This window comes from Salmo trutta, unplaced genomic scaffold, assembly GCF_901001165.1.
Source record: "Salmo trutta unplaced genomic scaffold, fSalTru1.1, whole genome shotgun sequence".
Classification (NCBI taxonomy): domain Eukaryota; kingdom Metazoa; phylum Chordata; class Actinopteri; order Salmoniformes; family Salmonidae; genus Salmo; species Salmo trutta.
The window spans coordinates 268420-288658 of NW_021822576.1; the positions used below are offsets into that span (position 1 = coordinate 268420).

At 42.0% G+C, this 20239-nt stretch overlaps 1 protein-coding gene across 2 annotated transcripts in view; it reads right to left on the reverse strand.

The window, feature by feature from the left end:
* LOC115182782 (annexin A5) overlaps positions 1 to 20239 on the reverse strand; it is a 41074-nt gene that overhangs the window by 6279 nt on the left and 14556 nt on the right. For both annotated transcript variants that reach the window (XM_029744234.1, XM_029744233.1), the window contains exons 3-10: positions 13855 to 13939; positions 13675 to 13769; positions 11253 to 11366; positions 11078 to 11168; positions 10289 to 10368; positions 6745 to 6795; positions 4250 to 4343; positions 3134 to 3229 (exon numbers count right to left, since the gene is read on the reverse strand). In XM_029744234.1, the coding sequence (XP_029600094.1) occupies positions 3134 to 3229; positions 4250 to 4343; positions 6745 to 6795; positions 10289 to 10368; positions 11078 to 11168; positions 11253 to 11366; positions 13675 to 13769; positions 13855 to 13939 (706 nt within the window). The remainder of the gene's footprint in view (positions 1 to 3133; positions 3230 to 4249; positions 4344 to 6744; positions 6796 to 10288; positions 10369 to 11077; positions 11169 to 11252; positions 11367 to 13674; positions 13770 to 13854; positions 13940 to 20239) is intronic.

A 20239-nucleotide genomic window follows, 5' to 3' on the forward strand; every position in this document is an offset into this window, starting at 1 on the left:
AGAAAATTGGAACGGAAATGGCGCCACACTAAACTGGAAGTCTTCCGACTAGCTTGGAAAGACAGTACCGTGCAGTATCGAAGAGCCCTCACTGCTGCACGATCATCCTATTTTTCCAACTTAATTGAGGAAAATAAGAACAATCCGAAATTTCTTTTTGACACTGTCGCAAAGCTAACTAAAAAGCAGCATTCGCAAATGGAGGATGGCTTTCACTTCAGCAGTAATAAATTTATGAACTTCTTTGAGGAAAAGATCATGATCATTAGAAAGCAAATTACGGACTCCTCTTTAAATCTGGGTATTCCTCCAGGGCTCCATTGTCCTGAGTCTGCACAACTCTGCCAGGACCTAGGATCAAGGGAGATACTAAAGTGTTTTAGTACTATATCTCTTGACATAATGATGAAAATAATCATGGCCTCCAAACCCTCAAGCTGCATACTGGACCCTATTCCAACTAAACTACTGAAAGAGCTGCTTCCTGTGCTTGGCCCTCCTATGTTGAACATAATAAACGGCTCTCTATCCACCGGATGTGTACCAAGCTCACTAAAAGTGGCAGTAATAAAGCCTCTCTTGAAAAAGCCGAATCTTGACCCAGAAATTATAAAAAACTATCGGCCTATATTGAATCTTCCATTCCTCTCAAATTTTAGAAAAAGTTGTTGCGCAGCAACTCACTGCCTTCCTGAAGACAAACAATGTATACGAAACGCTTCAGTCTGGTTTTAGACCCCATCATAGCACTGAGACTGCACTTGTGAAGGTGGTAAATGACCTTTTAATGACGTCAGACCGAGGCTCTGCATCTGTCCTCATGCTCCTAGATCTTAGTGCCGCTTTTGATACCATCGATCACCACATTCTTTTGGAGAGATTGGAAACCCAAATTGGTCTACATGGACAAGTTCTGGCCTGGTTTAGATCTTATCTGTCGGAAAGATATCAGTTTGTCTCTGTGAATGGTTCGTCCTCTGACAAATCAATTGTAAATTTCGGTGTTCCTCAAGGTTCCGTTCTAGGACCACTATTGTTTTCACTATATATTTTACCTCTTGGGGATGTCATTCGAAAACATAATGTTAAATTTCCCTGCTATGCGGACGACACACAGCTGTACATTTCAATGAAACATGGTGAAGCCCCAAAATTGCCCTCGCTAGAAGCCTGTGTTTCAGACATAAGGAAGTGGATGGCTGCAAATGTTCTACTTTTAAACTCGGACAAAACAGAGATGCTTGTCCTAGGTCCCAAGAAACAAAGAGATCTTCTGTTGAATCTGACAATTAATCTGGATGGTTGTACAGTCGTCTCAAATAAAACTGTGAAGGACCTCGGCGTTACTCTGGACCCTGATCTCTCTTTTGAAGAACATATCAAGACTGCTTCAAGGACAGCTTTTTTCCATCTACGTAACATTGCAAAAATCAGAAACTTTCTGTCCAAAATGACGCAGAAAAATTAATCCATGCTTTTGTTACTTCTAGGCTCGACTACTGCAATGCTCTACTTTCCGGCTACCCGGATAAAGCACTAAACAAACTTCAGTTAGTGCTAAATACGGCTGCTAGAATCCTGACTAGAACCAAAAAATTTGATCATATTACTCCAGTGCTAGCCTCCCTACACTGGCTTCCTGTTAAGGCAAGGGCTGATTTCAAGGTTTTACTGCTAACCTACAAAGCATTACATGGGCTTGCTCATACCTATCTTTCCGATTTGGTCCTGCCGTACATACCTACACGTACGCTACGGTCACAAGACGCAGGCCTCCTAATTGTCCCTAGAATTTCTAAGCAAACGGCTGGAGGTAGGGCTTTCTCCTATAGAGCTCCATTTTTATGGAATGGTCTGCCTACCCATGTGAGAGACGCAGACTCAGTCTCAACCTTTAAGTCTTTACTGAAGACTTATCTCTTCAGTAGGTCCTATGATTAAGTATAGTCTGGCCCAGGAGTGTGAAGGTGAACGGAAAGGCTGGAGCAACGAACCGCCCTTGCTGTCTCTGCCTTGTCGGTTCCCCTCTTCCCACTGGGATTCTCTGCCTCTAACCCTTTTACATGGGCTGAGTCACTGACTTACTGGTGTTCTTCCATGCCGTCCATGGGAGGGGTGCGTCACTTGAGTAGGTTGAGCCACTGACGTGGTCTTCCTGTCTGGGTTGGCGCCCCCCCCTTGGGTTGTGCCGTGGCGGAGATCTTTGTGGGCTATACTCGGCCTTGTCTTCGGACGGTAAGTTGGTGGTTGTAGATATCCCTCTAGTGGTGTGGGGACTGTGCTTTGGCAAAGTGGGTGGGGTTATATCCTGCCTGTTTGGCCCTGTCCGGGGGTATCATCGGATGGGGCCACAGTGTCTTCTGATCCCTCCTGTCTCAGCCTCCAGTATTTATGCTGCAGTAGTTTATGTGTCGGGGGGCTAGGGTCAGTCTGTTACATCTGGAGTATTCTCTTGTCTTATCCGGTGTCCTGTGTGAATGTAAATATGCTCTCTCTAATTCTCTCTTTCTCTCTTTCTTTCTTTCTCTCGGAGGACCTGAGCCCTAGGACCATGCCTCAGGACTACCTGGCATGATGACTCCTTGCTGTCCCCAGTCCACCTGGCCATGCTGCTGCTCCAGTTTCAACTGTTCTGCCTGCGGCTACGGAACCCTGACCTGTTCACCGGACGTGCTTGTTGCACCCTCGACAATTACTATGATTATTATTATTTGACCATGCTGGTCATTTACGAACATTTTAACATCTTGACCATGTTCTGTTATAATATCCACCCGGCACAGCCAGAAGAGGACTGGTCACCCCTCATAGCCTGGTTCCTCTCTAGGTTTCTTCCTAGGTTTTTGGCCTTTCTCAGGAGTTTTTCCTAGGGAGTTTTTCCCAGCCACCGTGCTTCTTTCACATGCATTGCTTGCTGTTTGGGGTTTTAGGCTGGGTTTCTGTACAGCACTTTGAGATTTCAGCTGATGTACGAAGGGCTATATAAATAAATTTGATTTGATTAGATTTGAAATAAGCTTGAAAATATAAACAAATAAGGTATGTGTTTGAGGTGTCATGTTTCGTGTGTGTGTGTGTGTGTGTGTGTGTGTGTGTGTGTGTGTGTGTGTGTGTGTGTGTGTGTGTGTCTTACCCACAGCCAGTAGCAGGTCTCTCAGTCCTCCAGAGGTCTCTCTCTTAACACTCTCTTCCATCTCATACCCTGCTAGCTTCATGTACGCAGCAAACACTGATACACACACACACACACACACACACACACACACACACACACACACACACACACACACACACACACACACACACACACACACACACACACACACACACGTCAATGTCAGAGTGTGTGTTGATACCCTTTATCCTGTTGGGGATAGGGGGCAGTATTCTCACGGCCGGATAAAAAACGTACCCGGTTTAAACTGGTTACTACTCTTACCCAGAATCAACAACATTTGTTGTTGAAGTAGAAGTCCTGGGAGTGCATTCTGGCGAAGAACAGCAAAGGTAATCCAATTTTTCTTATAGTAAATCTGAGTTTGGTGAGTGCCAAACTTGGTGGGTGTCAAATTAGCTAGCCGTGATGGCCGGGCTATCTACTCAGAATATTGCAAAATGTGCTTTCGCCGAAAAGCAATTTTAAAATCTGACACCGCGATTGCATAAAGGAGTTCTGTATCTATAATTCTTAAAATAATTGTTCTGTATTTTGTGAACGTTAATCGTGAGTAATTAAGTAAATTCACCGGAAGTTTGCGGAGTGTATGCTAGTTGCTAGTTCTGAACATCACATGCTAATGTAAAAAGCTCGTTTTTGATATAAATATGAACTTGATTGAACAAAACATGCATGCATTGTATAACATAATGTCCTAGGAGTGTCATCTGATGAAGATCATCAAAGGTTAGTGCTGCATTTAGCTGTGGTTTTGGTTTTTGTGACATATATGGTTGCTTGAAAAATGGCTGTGGGGTTATTTCTGACTATGTACTCTCCTAACATAATCTAATGTTTTGCTTTCGCTGTAAAGCCTTTTGGAAATCGGACAGTGTGGTTAGATAAAGGAGAGTCTTATCTTTCAAATGGTGTAAAATAGTCCTATGTTTGAGAACTTTGAATTATGACATTTTGTGGTTTTAAATTTGGCGCTCTGATGTGTCACTGGCTGTTGAATAGTGCGGGACGATTTCGTCCCACCTACCCTAGAGAGGTTAAAAACACAGATCTCTCTCTCACACACACACACACCTCTCCTCAGGTGTTCAGCGCTCCTGTTCCCCAGGATGGTGATGAACTGTTCTTCATCGGTCCCAAACTTCCTCTCTCCTGCAGAGAACAAAGTCTACACACACACACCACACACACACACACACACACACACCACACACACACACCACACACACACACCACACACACACACACACACACACAGTAAAATAACTGACATGCTGAATTAAACTCTACATCTGTTGTGGTCACAATCACAAATGTTTGGTCTCTAAAAAAAAAACCTGTTAGTTTAAAAACCCAGTTCTCTCTCCACACAAGTGACAAGTTTCTCCAAGACTGAAGGGATATTGTGTTGATTATTAAATGTAACTTTGTGGACTTCTTTCTCAGGCCTACTGAACTGATAACATCGAGCCTTGAATAATTTCCCCAGTGGATGTTTACTGATTTGGGGATTTTATTTCTGGATTTTTGGAACTGAACTGAATTGAACATTGTCTTTTCATTGGAGATTAAATACATTGTTGCTTAAAACCTGTTAAGAATAGGGGGCAGTATTTTCATGGCCGGATGAAAAACGTACCCAAATTAAATTGGTCACTACTCTTGCCCAGAAACTAGAATATTCATATTATTAGTAGATTTGGATAGTAAACACTCTGAAGTTTCTAAAACTGTTTGAATGGTGTCTGTGAGTATAACAGAACTCATATGGCAGGCAAAAACCTGAGAAAAAGTCAACCAGGAAGTGGAGGATCTGAGAATTGTAGTTCTTCTTTCTAATCCCTATCGAAACTACAGTGTCTGTGGGATCACGTTGCACTTCCTAAGGCTTCCATTGGCTGTCAAAAGCCTTCAGAAAGTTGTTTCATCCGTCTCCAGTATCTGGGCAGAGTATAGGAGCTCAGCCACTGAGTGGACTGCCTTGGGACAAAGGGATTGGATATGCGCGGTCCTGCGAGCGAGCTGTTCCTTCTTTTTCTCCTTGAATGAATACGCTATTGTCCGGTTGGAATATTATCGCATTTTTACGTTAAAAATACCATAAAGCTTGATTTTAAACAACGTTTGACATGCTTCTAAGTACGGTAATTGAACATTTTGACTTTTTGTGTCTCGAATTGCGCTCGCGCTTTATGCTTTTGGATAGTGACCTGAACGCACGAACAAAACGGAGGTATTTGGACATAAATATGGATTATTTTGAACAAAAACAACACTTCTTGTGGAAGTAGCAGTCCTGGGAGTGCATTCTGATGAAGATCAGCAAAGGTAAGAGAATATTTATAATACTAATTCTGAGTTTAGGTGACCCCGAACTTGGCGGGTGTCTGTATAGCTTGCATTGATGGCGGAGCTCTGTACTCAGAATATTGAAAAATGTGCTTTCTCCATAAAGCTATTTTAAAATCTGACACAGCGGTTGCATAAAGGAGTACTGTATCTATAATTCTTAAAATAATTGTTATGTATTTTGTCAACGTTTATGATGAGTATTTTTGTAAATTCACCGGAAGTTTTTGGTGGGAATACATTTTCTGAACATCACGCACCATTGTAAAATGCTGTTTTTGGATATAAATATGAACTTTATCGAACAAAACATACATGTATTGTATAACATAATGTCCTAGGAGTGTCATTTGATGAAGATCATTAAAGGTTAGTGCTTCATTTAGCTGTGTTTTGGGTTTTTGTGACACATGTCCTTGCTTGGAAAATGGCTGTGTGGTTATTTTTGTCTATGTACTCTCCTAACATAATGTAATGTTTTGCTTTCGCTGTAAAGCCTTTTTGAAATCGGACAATGTGGTTGGATTCAGGAGAAGTGAAGTGTCTCTTTAAAATGGTGTAAAATAGTCGTATGTTTGAGAAATATAAATTATTAGATTTTTGTGGTTTTGTATTTCGCACCCTGCTGTTAGTGGAATGTCTGTCCTCAACAGGTTTTAACTGAAACAGACTTGACTTTGTATTTGACCTGATTTGACTTGATTTGGGGAGTTTTAGTTTGATTCTGTACACCACCACCTGTTGTAAATACACAGCATTCTGTACATGACAGTCCTTCAGTATGACCACTAGATGGCAGCATTCAATACTGGGTATCAACACACCTTCTGTCTCTCTGTCTCTCTCTAACACACCAACACACACACGCTTACACAAGGGGTGTCTGTGTGGGGAGTGTTATTTTACACATACCCATCACACACACACTTTGTCACACACGCCTGAGCAGAACATGTCAAATTAAGTCATTGTGACTGAGCAGTAAATCTACACACGTGATTCTCAAACTAACTCTCTCTCTCGCACACTCACTCTCTCTCTCACACACACTCACTCTCTCTCTCTCTCACACACACTCACTCTCTCTCTCACACACACTCACTCTCTCTTACACACTCACTCTCTCTCTCTCACACACACTCACTCTCTCTGTCACACACACTCACTCTCTCTGTCACACACACTCACTCTCTCTCTCACACACACTCACTCTCTCTTACCTGTGCATCAGTCTCTATGTTCCCCTCCTGTACCCCCTGCTGTCTGCTGGCCTGAGAGGAGAGAGAGCACATTCATGTCCCACACATCTATATCTGTCAGATCTATGTCCCACACATCTATATATGTCAGATCCAGGTCCCACACATCTATATCTGTCATATCTATGTCTTACACATCTATATCCGTTAGATATATGTCCCACACATCTATATCTGTTAGATCTATGTCTCACACATCTATATCTGTCAGATCTATGTCCCACACATCTATACCTGTCAGATCTATGTCCCACACATCCACAGTACCAGTCAAATGCTTGGACAAGTTTGGGTTTTTCTTTATTTTTACTATTTTCTACATTTTAGAATAATATTTTAGATTCTTCAAAGTAGCCACCCTTTGGCTTGATGACAGCTTTGCACACTCTTGGCATTCTCTTAACCAGCTTCACCAGGAATGCTTTTCCAACAGTCTTGAAGGTGTTACCACATATGCTGAGCACTTGTTGGCTGCTTTTCCTTCACTCTGCGGTCCAATTCAGCCCAAACCATCTCATTTGGGTTGAGGTTGGGTGATTGTGGAAACCAGGACATCTGATGCAGGACTCCATCTCTCTCCTTCTTGGTCAAATAGCCCTTACACAACCTGGAGGTGTGTTGGGTCATTGTCCTGTTGAAAAACAAATGATAGTCCCACTAAGCGCAAACCAGATGGGATGGCGTATCAGAGCAGAATGCTGTTGCAGCCATGCTGGATAAGTGTGCCTTGAATTCTAAATAAATCCCTGACAGTCACCAGCAAAGCACCCCCACACCATCACACCTCCTCCTCCATGCTTCACGGTGGGAACCACACATGCGGAGATCATCTGTTCACCGCCGTGTCTCACAAAGACACGGCGGTTTCAACAAAAAATCTCACATTTGGACTCATCAGACCAAAGAACAGATTTCCACCGGTCTAATGTCCATTGTTTGTGTTTCTTGGCCCAAGCAAGTCTCTTCTTATTATTGGTGTCCTTTTGTAGTGGTTTCTTTGCAGCAATTCGACCATGAAGGACTGATTCACGCAGTCTCCTCTGAACAGTTGATGTTGAGATGGGTCTGTTACTTGAACTCTGTGAAGCATTTATTTGGACTGCAATTTCTGAGGCTGGTAACTCTAATGAACTTATCCTCTGCAGCAGAGGTAACTCTGGGTCTTCCTTTCCTGTGGCGGTCCTCATGAGAGACAGTTTCATCATAGGACTTCATGGTTTTGCGACTGGACTTGAAGATACTTTCAAAGTTCTTGAAATTTTCCCAATTGACTGACCTTCATGTCTTAAAGTAGTGATGGACTGTAGTTTCTCTTCTTGCCATAATATGGACTTGGTCTTTTACCAAATAGGGCTATCTTCTGTATACCCCCCCTACCTTGTCACAACACAACTGATTGACTCAAACACATTAAGAAGGAAAGAAATTCCACAAATGAACTTGAACAGAGGCACACCTGTTAATTGAAATGCATTCCAGGTGACACCCTCATGAAGTTGGTTGAGAGAATGCCAAGAGTGTGCAAAGCTGTCATCAAGTCAAAGGGTGGCTACTTTGAAGAATCTCAAAGATAAAATATATTTTGATTCGTTTAACACTTTTTTGGTTACTACATGATTCCATATGTGTTATTTCATAGTTTTGATGTCTTCACTATTATTCCACAACAATGTAGAAAATAGTAAAAAATTATGAAAAACCCTGGAATGAGTAGGTGTGTCCAAACTGTTGACTGGTACTGTACATATACCAGATCTATGTCCCACACATCTATAAATACCAGATCTATGTCCCACACATCTATATATACCAGATCTATGTCCCACACATCTATATATACCAGATCTATGTCCCGCACATCTATATATAGCAGATCTTTGTCACAGACATCGATAAACCAGATCTATGTCCCACACATCTATATATACCAGATCTATGTCCCACACATCTATATATACCAGATCTATGTCCCACACATCTATATATACCAGATCTATGTCCCGCACATCTATATATACCAGATCTATGTCCCACACATCTATATATACCAGATCTATGTCCCACACATCTATATATACCAGATCTATGTCCCACACATCTATATATACCAGATCTATGTCCCACACATCTCTATATACCAGATCTATGTTCCGCACATCTATATATACCAGATCTATGTTCCGCACATCTATATATACCAGATCTATGTCCCGCACATCTATATATACCAGATCTATGTCCCGCACATCTATATATACCAGATCTATGTATGTAAAAAAAATAAAAATGTATGCATTCACTACTGTAAGTCGCTCTGGATAAGAGCGTCTGCTAAATGATTAAAAAAAAAAATTATAATAATCTATGTCCCGCACATCTATATATACCAGATCTATGTCCCGCACATCTATATATACCAGATCTATGTATGTAAAAAAAATAAAAAAATAAAAATGTATGCATTCACTACTGTAAGTCGCTCTGGATAAGAGCGTCTGCTAAATGATTAAAAAAAAAAAAAAAAATAATCTATGTCCCGCACATCTATATATACCAGATCTATGTCCCGCACATCTATATATACCAGATCTATGTATGTAAAAAAAATAAAAAATAAAAAATGTATGCATTCACTACTGTAAGTCGCTCTGGATAAGAGCGTCTGCTAAATGATTAAAAAAAAAAAAAAAAAAAAATCTATGTCCCGCACATCTATATATACCAGATCTATGTCCCACACATCTATATATACTAGATCTATGTCCCACACATCTATATATACCAGATCTATGTCCCGCATATCTATATATACCAGATCTATGTCCAGCACATCTATATATACCAGATCTATGTCCCGCACATCTAAATATACCAGATCTATGTCCCGCACATCTATATATACCAGATCTATGTCCCGCACATCTATATATACCAGATCTATGTCCCACACATCTATATATACCAGATCTATGTCCCACACATCTATATATACCAGATCTATGTCCCACACATCTATATATACCAGATCTATGTCCCGCACATCTATATATACCAGATCTATGTCCCACATATCTATATATACCAGATCTAAGTCCCACACATCTATATATACCAGATCTATGTCCCACACATCTATATATACCAGATCTATGTCCCGCACATCTATATATACCAGATCTATGTCCCACACATCTATATATACCAGATCTATGTTCCACACATCTATATATACCAGATCTATGTCCCACACATCTATATATACCAGATCTATGTTCCACACATCTATATATACCAGATCTATGTCCGGCACATCTATATATACCAGATCTATGTCCCACACATCAATATATACCAGATCTATGTCCCACACATCTATTTATACCAGATCTATGTCCCACACATCTATATATACCAGATCTATGTCCCACACATCTATATATACAAGATCTATGTCCCACACATCTATATATACCAGAACTATGTTCCGTGACCTCTGACCCCTCACCTGTAGCAGGATGACCAGCAGTCTCCTGAAGTGACCTGACGTGTCACCTGTTACATCATCCTCCAGGTTCTTATTATACTCTGGAACACACAAACACACACACACACACACACGCAGGCACGCACGCACGCACACACACACACACACACTAAGTGAGTCAGTGCGTCAGTGCGTCTGTGTGTGTGTCTGTGTGTTACCCTGGCGATAGGCAGCAGTGTGTCTGTGTGTTACCATGGCGATAGACAGTAGTGTGTCTGTGTGTTACCATGGCGATAGACAGCAGTGTGTCTATGTGTTACCCTGGCGATAGACAGCAGTGTGTGTTACCATGGCGATAGACAGCAGTGTGTCTGTGTGTTACCATGGCGATAGGCAGCAGTGTGTGTGTGTGTTACCCTGGCGATAGACAGCAGTGTGTGTTACCATGGCGATACACAGCAGTGTGTCTGTGTGTTACCATGGCGATAGGCAGCAGTGTGTGTGTGTGTGTGTTACCCTGGCGATAGACAGCAGTGTGTCTGTGTGTTACCCTGGCGATAGGCAGCAGTGTGTCTGTGTGTTGCCCTGGCGATAGGCAGCAGTGTGTCTGTGTGTTGCCCTGGCGATAGGCAGCAGTGTGTCTGTGTGTTACCCTGGCGATAGACAGCAGTGTGTGTGTGTGTTACCCTGGCGATAGACAGCAGTGTGTGTGTGTGTTACCCTGGCGATAGACAGCAGTGTGCGTTACCCTAGCGATAGACAGCAGTGTGTGTGTGTGTTACCCTGGCGATAGGCAGCAGTGTGTGTTACCCTGGCGATAGGCAGCAGTGATGTCCTTAACCTGCTGGGCCGTTCTAGAAGACAGGATCTCAATCAGCACCTTCTCATCGGTCCCCGCCCCCTACACCGTGACATCAGCACACAGTCACTATGACATCACGCCGTCACTCACAGGATATGACATCACTAGTCCTGGGTCAAATACCTTGATGGCGTTCCGTAGTGATGTCACATCGTAGAGGGTGGGCGGAGTCATCAGAGCCACCACCAGAGTCTCAAACTTTCCCCCCAGTTCCCCCTGCAGATCACCTACCAGGTCCTGGAGAGAGGAGGACGAGGAGGAGAGAGAGAAGGAGGGAGAGGGAGAGAGGGAGAGAGGGAGAGAGGGAGAGAGAGAGGGAGGGAGAGGGAGAGAGGGAGAGAGGTGAAAGAGAGAGAGGTGAGAGAGAAAGAGAGAAGGAGGGAGGGAGCGCGAAAGAGGGAGAGAGGAGAGAGAGAGAGAGAGAGGGGAGGAGAGAGAGGGAGAGAGAGAGGGAGGGGAGGAGAAAGAGAGGGGAGGAGGGAGAGGGGAGGAGGGAGAGAGGGTTGTGTTGTGGTGGTGTTGTGGTTGTAGATTACATTAGATGAGTTTATTAGTCACATGCACAGGATCACAGATGTAATTAAAGGGTACAGTGACATTCTTATGCTCTCTTCTGGGGAGAGCCAACATGGCCGACTGGTGGCCAATGACTAACGCCCATTAGGGGGTGGGGCAGGGTGTTGAATCCACCATTCCTCCATCTTGGCTCTCCCTCCACCAGTGTGTTGAATCTACCATTCCTCCATCTTGGCTCTCCCTCTACCAGTGTGTTGAATCCACCATTCCTCCATCTTGGCTCTCCCTCCACCAGTGTGTTGAATCCACCATTCCTCCATCTTGGCTCTCCCCCCACCAGTGTGTTGAATCCACCATTCCTCCATCTTGGCTCTCCCCCCACCAGGGTGTTGAATCCCCCCCACCAGTGTGTTGAATCCCCCCCACCAGTGTGTTGAATCCACCATTCCTCCATCTTGGCTCTCCCCCCACCAGTGTGTTGAATCCACCATTCCTCCATCTTGGCTCTCCCCCCACCACTGTGTTGAATCCACCATTCCTCCATCTTGGCTCTCCCCCCACCAGTGTGTTGAATCCACCATTCCTCCATCTTGGCTCTCCCTCCACCAGTGTAATGAATCCACCATTCCTCCATCTTGGCTCTCCCTCCACCAGTGTGTTGAATCCACCATTCCTCCATCTGGCTCTCTCTCCACCAGTGTGTTGAATCCACCATTCCTCCATCTTGGCTCTCCCTCCACCAGTGTGTTGAATCCACCATTCCTCCATCTTGGCTCTCCCTCCACCAGTGTGTTGAATCTACCATTCCTCCATCTTGGCTCTCCCTCCACCAGTGTGTTGAATCCACCATTCCTCCATCTTGGCTCTCCCTCCACCAGTGTAATGAATCTACCATTCCTCCATCTTGGCTCTCCCTCCACCAGTGTGTTGAATTCACCATTCCTCCATCTTGGCTCTCCCCCCACCAGTGTGTTGAATCCACCATTCCTCCATCTTGGCTCTCCCTCCAACAGTTTCTCCATGTTTATTATATTACAGACACCTTACTGTATACTTTACATTATATTATGTGAGCTGTTACACTAGTTATAGAATACTATGGTCTATTCGGATGTTGGAATAATATCCCTAGTTATGTTGTATTGTTGTTGTATTGTGGTTGTATTGTGGTTGTGTTGTATTGTTGTTGTATTGTTGTTGTATTGTGGTTGTGTTGTATTGTGGTTGTATTGTGGTTGGTGCTGTATTGTGGTTGTGGTTGAGTTGTTGTTGTATTGTGGTTGTATTGTGGTTGAGTTGTTGTTGTTTCGTGGTTGAGTTGTTGTTGTATTGTGGTTGTCTTGTGGTTGTATTGTGGTTGTATTGTGGTTGTATTGTTGTTGTATTGTGGTTGTGGTTGAGTTGTTGTTGCATTGTGGTTGTATTGGGGTTGTATTGTGGTTGTATTGTGGTTGTATAGTGGTTGTATTGTGGTTGTGTTGTGGTTGTATTGTGGTTGAGTTGTTGTTGTATTGTGGTTGTGGTTGTATTGTGATTGTATTGTGGTTGTGGTTGTATTGTTGTTGTATTGTGGTTGTGGTTGAGTTGTTGTTGTATTGTGGTTGTATTGTTGTTGTATTGTGGTTGTACTGTTGTTGTATTGTTGTTGTACTGTTGTTGTATTGTTGTTGTATTGTTGTTGTATTGTGGTTGTACTGTTGTTGTATTGTGGTTGTGGTTGAGTTGTTGTTTTATTGTGGTTGTATTGTGGTTGTGTTGTGGTTATGGTTGTGTTGTGGTTGTGTTGTGGTTGTATTGTGGTTGTGTTGTGATTGTATTGTGGTTGTGGTTGTGTTGTGGTTGTATTGTGGTTGTTGTTGTATTGTGGTTGTATTGTGGTTGTGTTGTGGTTATGGTTGTGTTGTGGTTGTGTTGTGGTTGTATTGTTGTTGTATTGTGGTTGTATTGTGGTTGTGGTTGTATTGTGGTTGTATTGTGGTTGTGGTTGAGTTGTTGTTGTATTGTGGTTGTATTGTGGTTGTGTTCTGACCTTGCCATGCAGGGTCTTGTATGCAGCTTTGATCTGCTGTCTCTGGCTGTTGCTACGAGACGTCAACAACTTCATGATGGAATCCTCATCGGTTCCTATGGCAACAACAAACACCATAGTCAAATCTTTGGTGCCATGGTTACTCACTCCGTTTGCATAATATTCAGACACACCACTGACCCAGTCCCTTCATGGCCTTGTAGAGCGTCTCTGCATCTTGGTTGGCGTTGAAGTTTCCACTGGCTCTCACACTGCCTCGACCAGCCTATCAGAGAAAAGACAAAGAGGAGGACTCTGGGTAATGTAGTTCAGGGTAGACCAGAGAGGACTGTGGGTAAAGTAGTTCAGGGTAGACCAGAGCGGACTGTGGGTAATGTAGTTCAGGGTAGACCAGAGAAGACTGTGGGTAATGTAGTTCAGGGTAGACCAGAGAGGACTGTGGGTAAAGTAGTTTAGGGTAGACCAGAGATGACTGTGGGTAATGTAGTTCAGGGTAGACCAAAGAGGACTGTGGGTAATGTAGTTCAGGGTAGACCAGAGAGGACTGTGGGTAAAGTAGTTTAGGGTAGACCAAAGAGGACTGTGGGTAATGTAGTTCTGGGTAGAACAGAGAGGACTGTGGGTAAAGCAGTTCAGGGTAGACCAGAGAGAACTGTGGGTAAAGTAGTTCAGGGTAGACCAGACCTACTAATGTAATGAACCTGTTGACAGTATAAAGTGGTGTAGTCCCAGTCTACTAATGTAATGAACCTGTTGACAGTATAAAGTGGTGTAGTCCCAGTCTACTAATGTAATGAACCTGTTGACAGTATAAAGTGGTGTAGTCCCAGTCTACTAATGTAATGAACCTGTTGACAGTATAAAGTGGTGTAGTCCCAGTCTACTAATGTAATGAACCTGTTGACAGTATAAAGTGGTGTAGTCCCAGTCTACTAATGTAATGAACCTGTTGACAGTATAAAGTGGTGTAGTCCCAGTCTACTAATGTAATGAACCTGTTGACAGTATAAAGTTGTGTAGTCCCAGTCTGCTAATGTAATGAACCTGTTGACAGTATAAAGTGGTGTAATCCCAGTCTGCTAATGTAATGAACCTGTTGACAGTATAAAGTGGTGTAGTCCTAGTCTACTAATGTAATGAACCTGTTGACAGTATAAAGTGGTGTAGTCCCAGTCTACTAATGTAATGAACCTGTTGACAGTATAAAGTGGTGTAGTCCCAGTCTACTAATGTAATGAACCTGTTGACAGTATAAAGTGGTGTAGTCCCAGTCTACTAATGTAATGAACCTGTTGACAGTATAAAGTGGTGTAGTCCCAGTCTACTAATCTAATGAAACTGTTGACAGTATAAAGTGGTGTAGTCCCAGTCTACTAATGTAATGAACCTGTTGACAGTATAAAGTGGTGTAGTCCCAGAGCTACTAATGTAATGAACCTGTTGACAGTATAAAGTGGTGTTGTCCGAGTCTGCTAATGTAATGAACCTGTTGACAGTATAAAGTGGTGTAGTCCCAGTCTACTAATGTAATGAACCTGTTGACAGTATAAAGTGGTGTAGTCCCAGAGCTACTAATGTAATGAACCTGTTGACAGTATAAAGTGGTGTAGTCCCAGTCTACTAATGTAATGAACCTGTTGACAGTATAAAGTGGTGTAGTCCCAGTCTACTAATGTAATGAACCTGTTGACAGTATAAAGTGGTGTAGTCCCAGACCTACTAATGTAATGAACCTGTTGACAGTATAAAGTGGTGTAGTCCCAGTCTACGAATGTAATGAACCTGTTGACAGTATAAAGTGGTGTAGTCCCAGTCTACTTAAAGGTAATGAACATGTTGACAGTATAAAGTGGTGTAGTCCCAGTCTACTAATGTAATAAACCTGTTGACAGTATAAAGTGGTGTAGTCCCAGACCTACTAATGTAATGAACCTGTTGACAGTATAAAGTGGTGTAGTCCCAGTCTACTAATGTAATGAACCTGTTGACAGTATAAAGTGGTGTAGTCCCAGTCTACTAATGTAATGAACCTGTTGACAGTATAAAGTGGTGTAGTCCCAGTCTACTAACGTAATGAACCTGTTGACAGTATAAAGTGGTGTAGTCCCAGACCTACTAATGTAATGAACCGGTTGACAGTATAAAGTGGTGTAGTCCCAGTCTACTAACGTAATGAACCTGTTGACAGTATAAAGTGGTGTAGTCCCAGTCTACTAATGTAATGAAACTGTTGACAGTATAAAGTGGTGTAGTCCCAGTCTACTAATGTAATGAACCTGTTGACAGTATAAAGTGGTGTAGTCCCAGAGCTACTAATGTAATGAACCTGTTGACAGTATAAAGTGGTGTAGTCCCAGTCTACTAATGTAATGAACCTGTTGACAGTATAAAGTGGTGTAGTCCCAGTCAACTAATGTAATGAACCTGTTGACAGTATAAAGTGGTGTAGTCCCAGTCTGCTAATGTAATGAACCTGTTGACAGTATAAAGTGGTGTAGTCCCAGAGCTACTAATGTAATGAACCTGTTGACAGTATAAAGTGGTGTAGTCCCAGTCTACTAATGTAATGAACCTGTTGACAGTATAAAGTGGTGTAGTCCCAGACCTACTAATGTAATGAACCTGTTGACAGTATAAAGTGGTGTAGTCCCAGTCTACTAATGTAATGAACCTGTTGACAGTATAAAGTGGTGTAGTCCCAGTCTACTTAAAGGTAATGAACATGTTGACAGTATAAAGTGGTGTAGTCCCAGTCTACTAATGTAATGAACCTGTTGACAGTATAAAGTGGTGTAGTCCCAGTCTACTAATGTAATGAACCTGTTGACAGTATAAAGTGGTGTAGTCCCAGTCTACTAATGTAATGAACCTGTTGACAGTATAAAGTGGTGTAGTCCCAGACCTACTAATGTAATGAACCTGTTGACAGTATAAAGTGGTGTAGTCCCAGTCTACTAATGTAATGAACCTGTTGACAGTATAAAGTGGTGTAGTCCCAGTCTACTTAAAGGTAATGAACATGTTGACAGTATAAAGTGGTGTAGTCCCAGTCTACTAATGTAATAAACCTGTTGACAGTATAAAGTGGTGTAGTCCCAGACCTACTAATGTAATGAACCTGTTGACAGTATAAAGTGGTGTAGTCCCAGTCTACTAATGTAATGAACCTGTTGACAGTATAAAGTGGTGTAGTCCCAGTCTACTAATGTAATGAACCTGTTGACAGTATAAAGTGGTGTAGTCCCAGTCTACTAATGTAATGAACCTGTTGACAGTATAAAGTGGTGTAGTCCCAGAGCTACTAATGTAATGAACCTGTTGACAGTATAAAGTGGTGTAGTCCCAGTCTACTAATGTAATGATCCTGTTGACAGTATAAAGTGGTGTAGTCCCAGTCTACTAATGTAATGAACCTGTTGACAGTATAAAGTGGTGTAGTCCCAGTCTACTAACGTAATGAACCTGTTGACATTATAAAGTGGTGTAGTCCCAGAGCTACTAATGCAATGAACCTGTTGACAGTATAAAGTGGTGTAGTCCCAGTCTACTAATGTAATGAACCTGTTGACAGTATAAAGTGGTGTAGTCCCAGTCTACTAATGTAATGAACCTGTTGACAGTATAAAGTGGTGTAGTCCCAGTCTACTAATGTAATGAACCTGTGGACAGTATAAAGTGGTGTAGTCCCAGAGCTACTAATGTAATGAACCTGTTGACAGTATAAAGTGGTGTAGTCCCAGAGCTACTAATGTAATGAACCTGTTGACAGTATAAAGTGGTGTAGTCCCAGTCTACTAATGTAATGAACCTGTTGACAGTATAAAGTGGTGTAGTCCCAGTCTACTAATGTAATGAACCTGTGGACAGTATAAAGTGGTGTAGTCCCAGTCTGCTAATGTAATGAACCTGTTGACAGTATAAAGTGGTGTAGTCCCAGAGCTACTAATGTAATGAACCTGTTGACAGTATAAAGTGGTGTAGTCCCAGTCTACTAATGTAGTGAACCTGTTGACAGTATAAAGTGGTGTAGTCCCAGTCTACTAATGTAATGAACCTGTTGACAGTATAAAGTGGTGTAGTCCCAGTCTACTAATGTAATGAAGCTGTTGACAGTATAAAGTGGTGTAGTCCCAGTCTACTAATGTAATGAACCTGTTGACAGTATAAAGTGGTGTAGTCCCAGTCTACTAATGTAATGAACCTGTTGACAGTATAAAGTGGTGTAGTCCCAGTCTACTAATGTAATGAACCTGTTGACAGTATAAAGTGGTGTAGTCCCAGTCTACTAATGTAATGAACCTGTTGACAGTATAAAGTGGTGTAGTCCCAGTCTACTAATGTAATGAACCTGTTGACAGTATAAAGTGGTGTAGTCCCAGTCTACTAATGTAATGAACCTGTTGACAGTATAAAGTGGTGTAGTCCCAGTCTACTAATCTAATGAAACTGTTGACAGTATAAAGTGGTGTAGTCCCAGTCTACTAATGTAATGAACCTGTTGACAGTATAAAGTGGTGTAGTCCCAGAGCTACTAATGTAATGAACCTGTTGACAGTATAAAGTGGTGTTGTCCGAGTCTGCTAATGTAATGAACCTGTTGACAGTATAAAGTGGTGTAGTCCCAGTCTACTAATGTAATGAACCTGTTGACAGTATAAAGTGGTGTAGTCCCAGAGCTACTAATGTAATGAACCTGTTGACAGTATAAAGTGGTGTAGTCCCAGTCTACTAATGTAATGAACCTGTTGACAGTATAAAGTGGTGTAGTCCCAGTCTACTAATGTAATGAACCTGTTGACAGTATAAAGTGGTGTAGTCCCAGTCTACTAATGTAATGAACCTGTTGACAGTATAAAGTGGTGTAGTCCCAGTCTACTAATGTAATGAACCTGTTGACAGTATAAAGTGGTGTAGTCCCAGTCTACTAATGTAATGAACCTGTTGACAGTATAAAGTGGTGTAGTCCCAGTCTACTAATGTAATGAACCTGTTGACAGTATAAAGTGGTGTAGTCCCAGTCTACTAATGTAATGAACCTGTTGACAGTATAAAGTGGTGTAGTCCCAGTCTACTAATGTAATGAACCTGTTGACAGTATAAAGTGGTGTAGTCCCAGTCTACTAATGTAATGAACCTGTTGACAGTATAAAGTGGTGTAGTCCCAGAGCTACTAATGTAATGAACCTGTTGACAGTATAAAGTGGTGTAGTCCCAGTCTACTAATGTAATGAACCTGTTGACAGTATAAAGTGGTGTAGTCCCAGACCTACTAATGTAATGAACCTGTTGACAGTATAAAGAGGTGTAGTCCCAGTCTACTAATGTAATGAACCTGTTGACAGTATAAAGTGGTGTAGTCCCAGTCTACTTAAAGGTAATGAACATGTTGACAGTATAAAGTGGTGTAGTCCCAGTCTACTAATGTAATGAACCTGTTGACAGTATAAAGTGGTGTAGTCCCAGTCTACTAATGTAATGAACCTGTTGACAGTATAAAGTGGTGTAGTCCCAGTCTACTAATGTAATGAACCTGTTGACAGTATAAAGTGGTGTAGTCCCAGACCTACTAATGTAATGAACCTGTTGACAGTATAAAGTGGTGTAGTCCCAGTCTACTAATGTAATGAACCTGTTGACAGTATAAAGTGGTGTAGTCCCAGTCTACTTAAAGGTAATGAACATGTTGACAGTATAAAGTGGTGTAGTCCCAGTCTACTAATGTAATAAACCTGTTGACAGTATAAAGTGGTGTAGTCCCAGACCTACTAATGTAATGAACCTGTTGACAGTATAAAGTGGTGTAGTCCCAGTCTACTAATGTAATGAACCTGTTGACAGTATAAAGTGGTGTAGTCCCAGTCTACTAATGTAATGAACCTGTTGACAGTATAAAGTGGTGTAGTCCCAGTCTACTAATGTAATGAACCTGTTGACAGTATAAAGTGGTGTAGTCCCAGTCTACTAATGTAATGAACCTGTTGACAGTATAAAGTGGTGTAGTCCCAGTCTACTAATGTAATGAACCTGTTGACAGTATAAAGTGGTGTAGTACCAGAGCTACTAATGTAATGAACCTGTTGACAGTATAAAGTGGTGTAGTCCCAGTCTACTAATGTAATGAACCTGTTGACAGTATAAAGTGGTGTAGTCCCAGTCTACTAATGTAATGAACCTGTTGACAGTATAAAGTGGTGTAGTCCCAGTCTACTAATGTAATGAACCTGTGGACAGTATAAAGTGGTGTAGTCCCAGAGCTACTAATGTAATGAACCTGTTGACAGTATAAAGTGGTGTAGTCCCAGAGCTACTAATGTAATGAACCTGTTGACAGTATAAAGTGGTGTAGTCTCAGTCTACTAATGTAATGAACCTGTTGACAGTATAAAGTGGTGTAGTCCCAGTCTACTAATGTAATGAACCTGTGGACAGTATAAAGTGGTGTAGTCCCAGTCTACTAATGTAATGAACCTGTTGACAGTATAAAGTGGTGTAGTCCCAGTCTACTAATGTAATGAAGCTGTTGACAGTATAAAGTGGTGTAGTCCCAGTCTACTAATGTAATGAA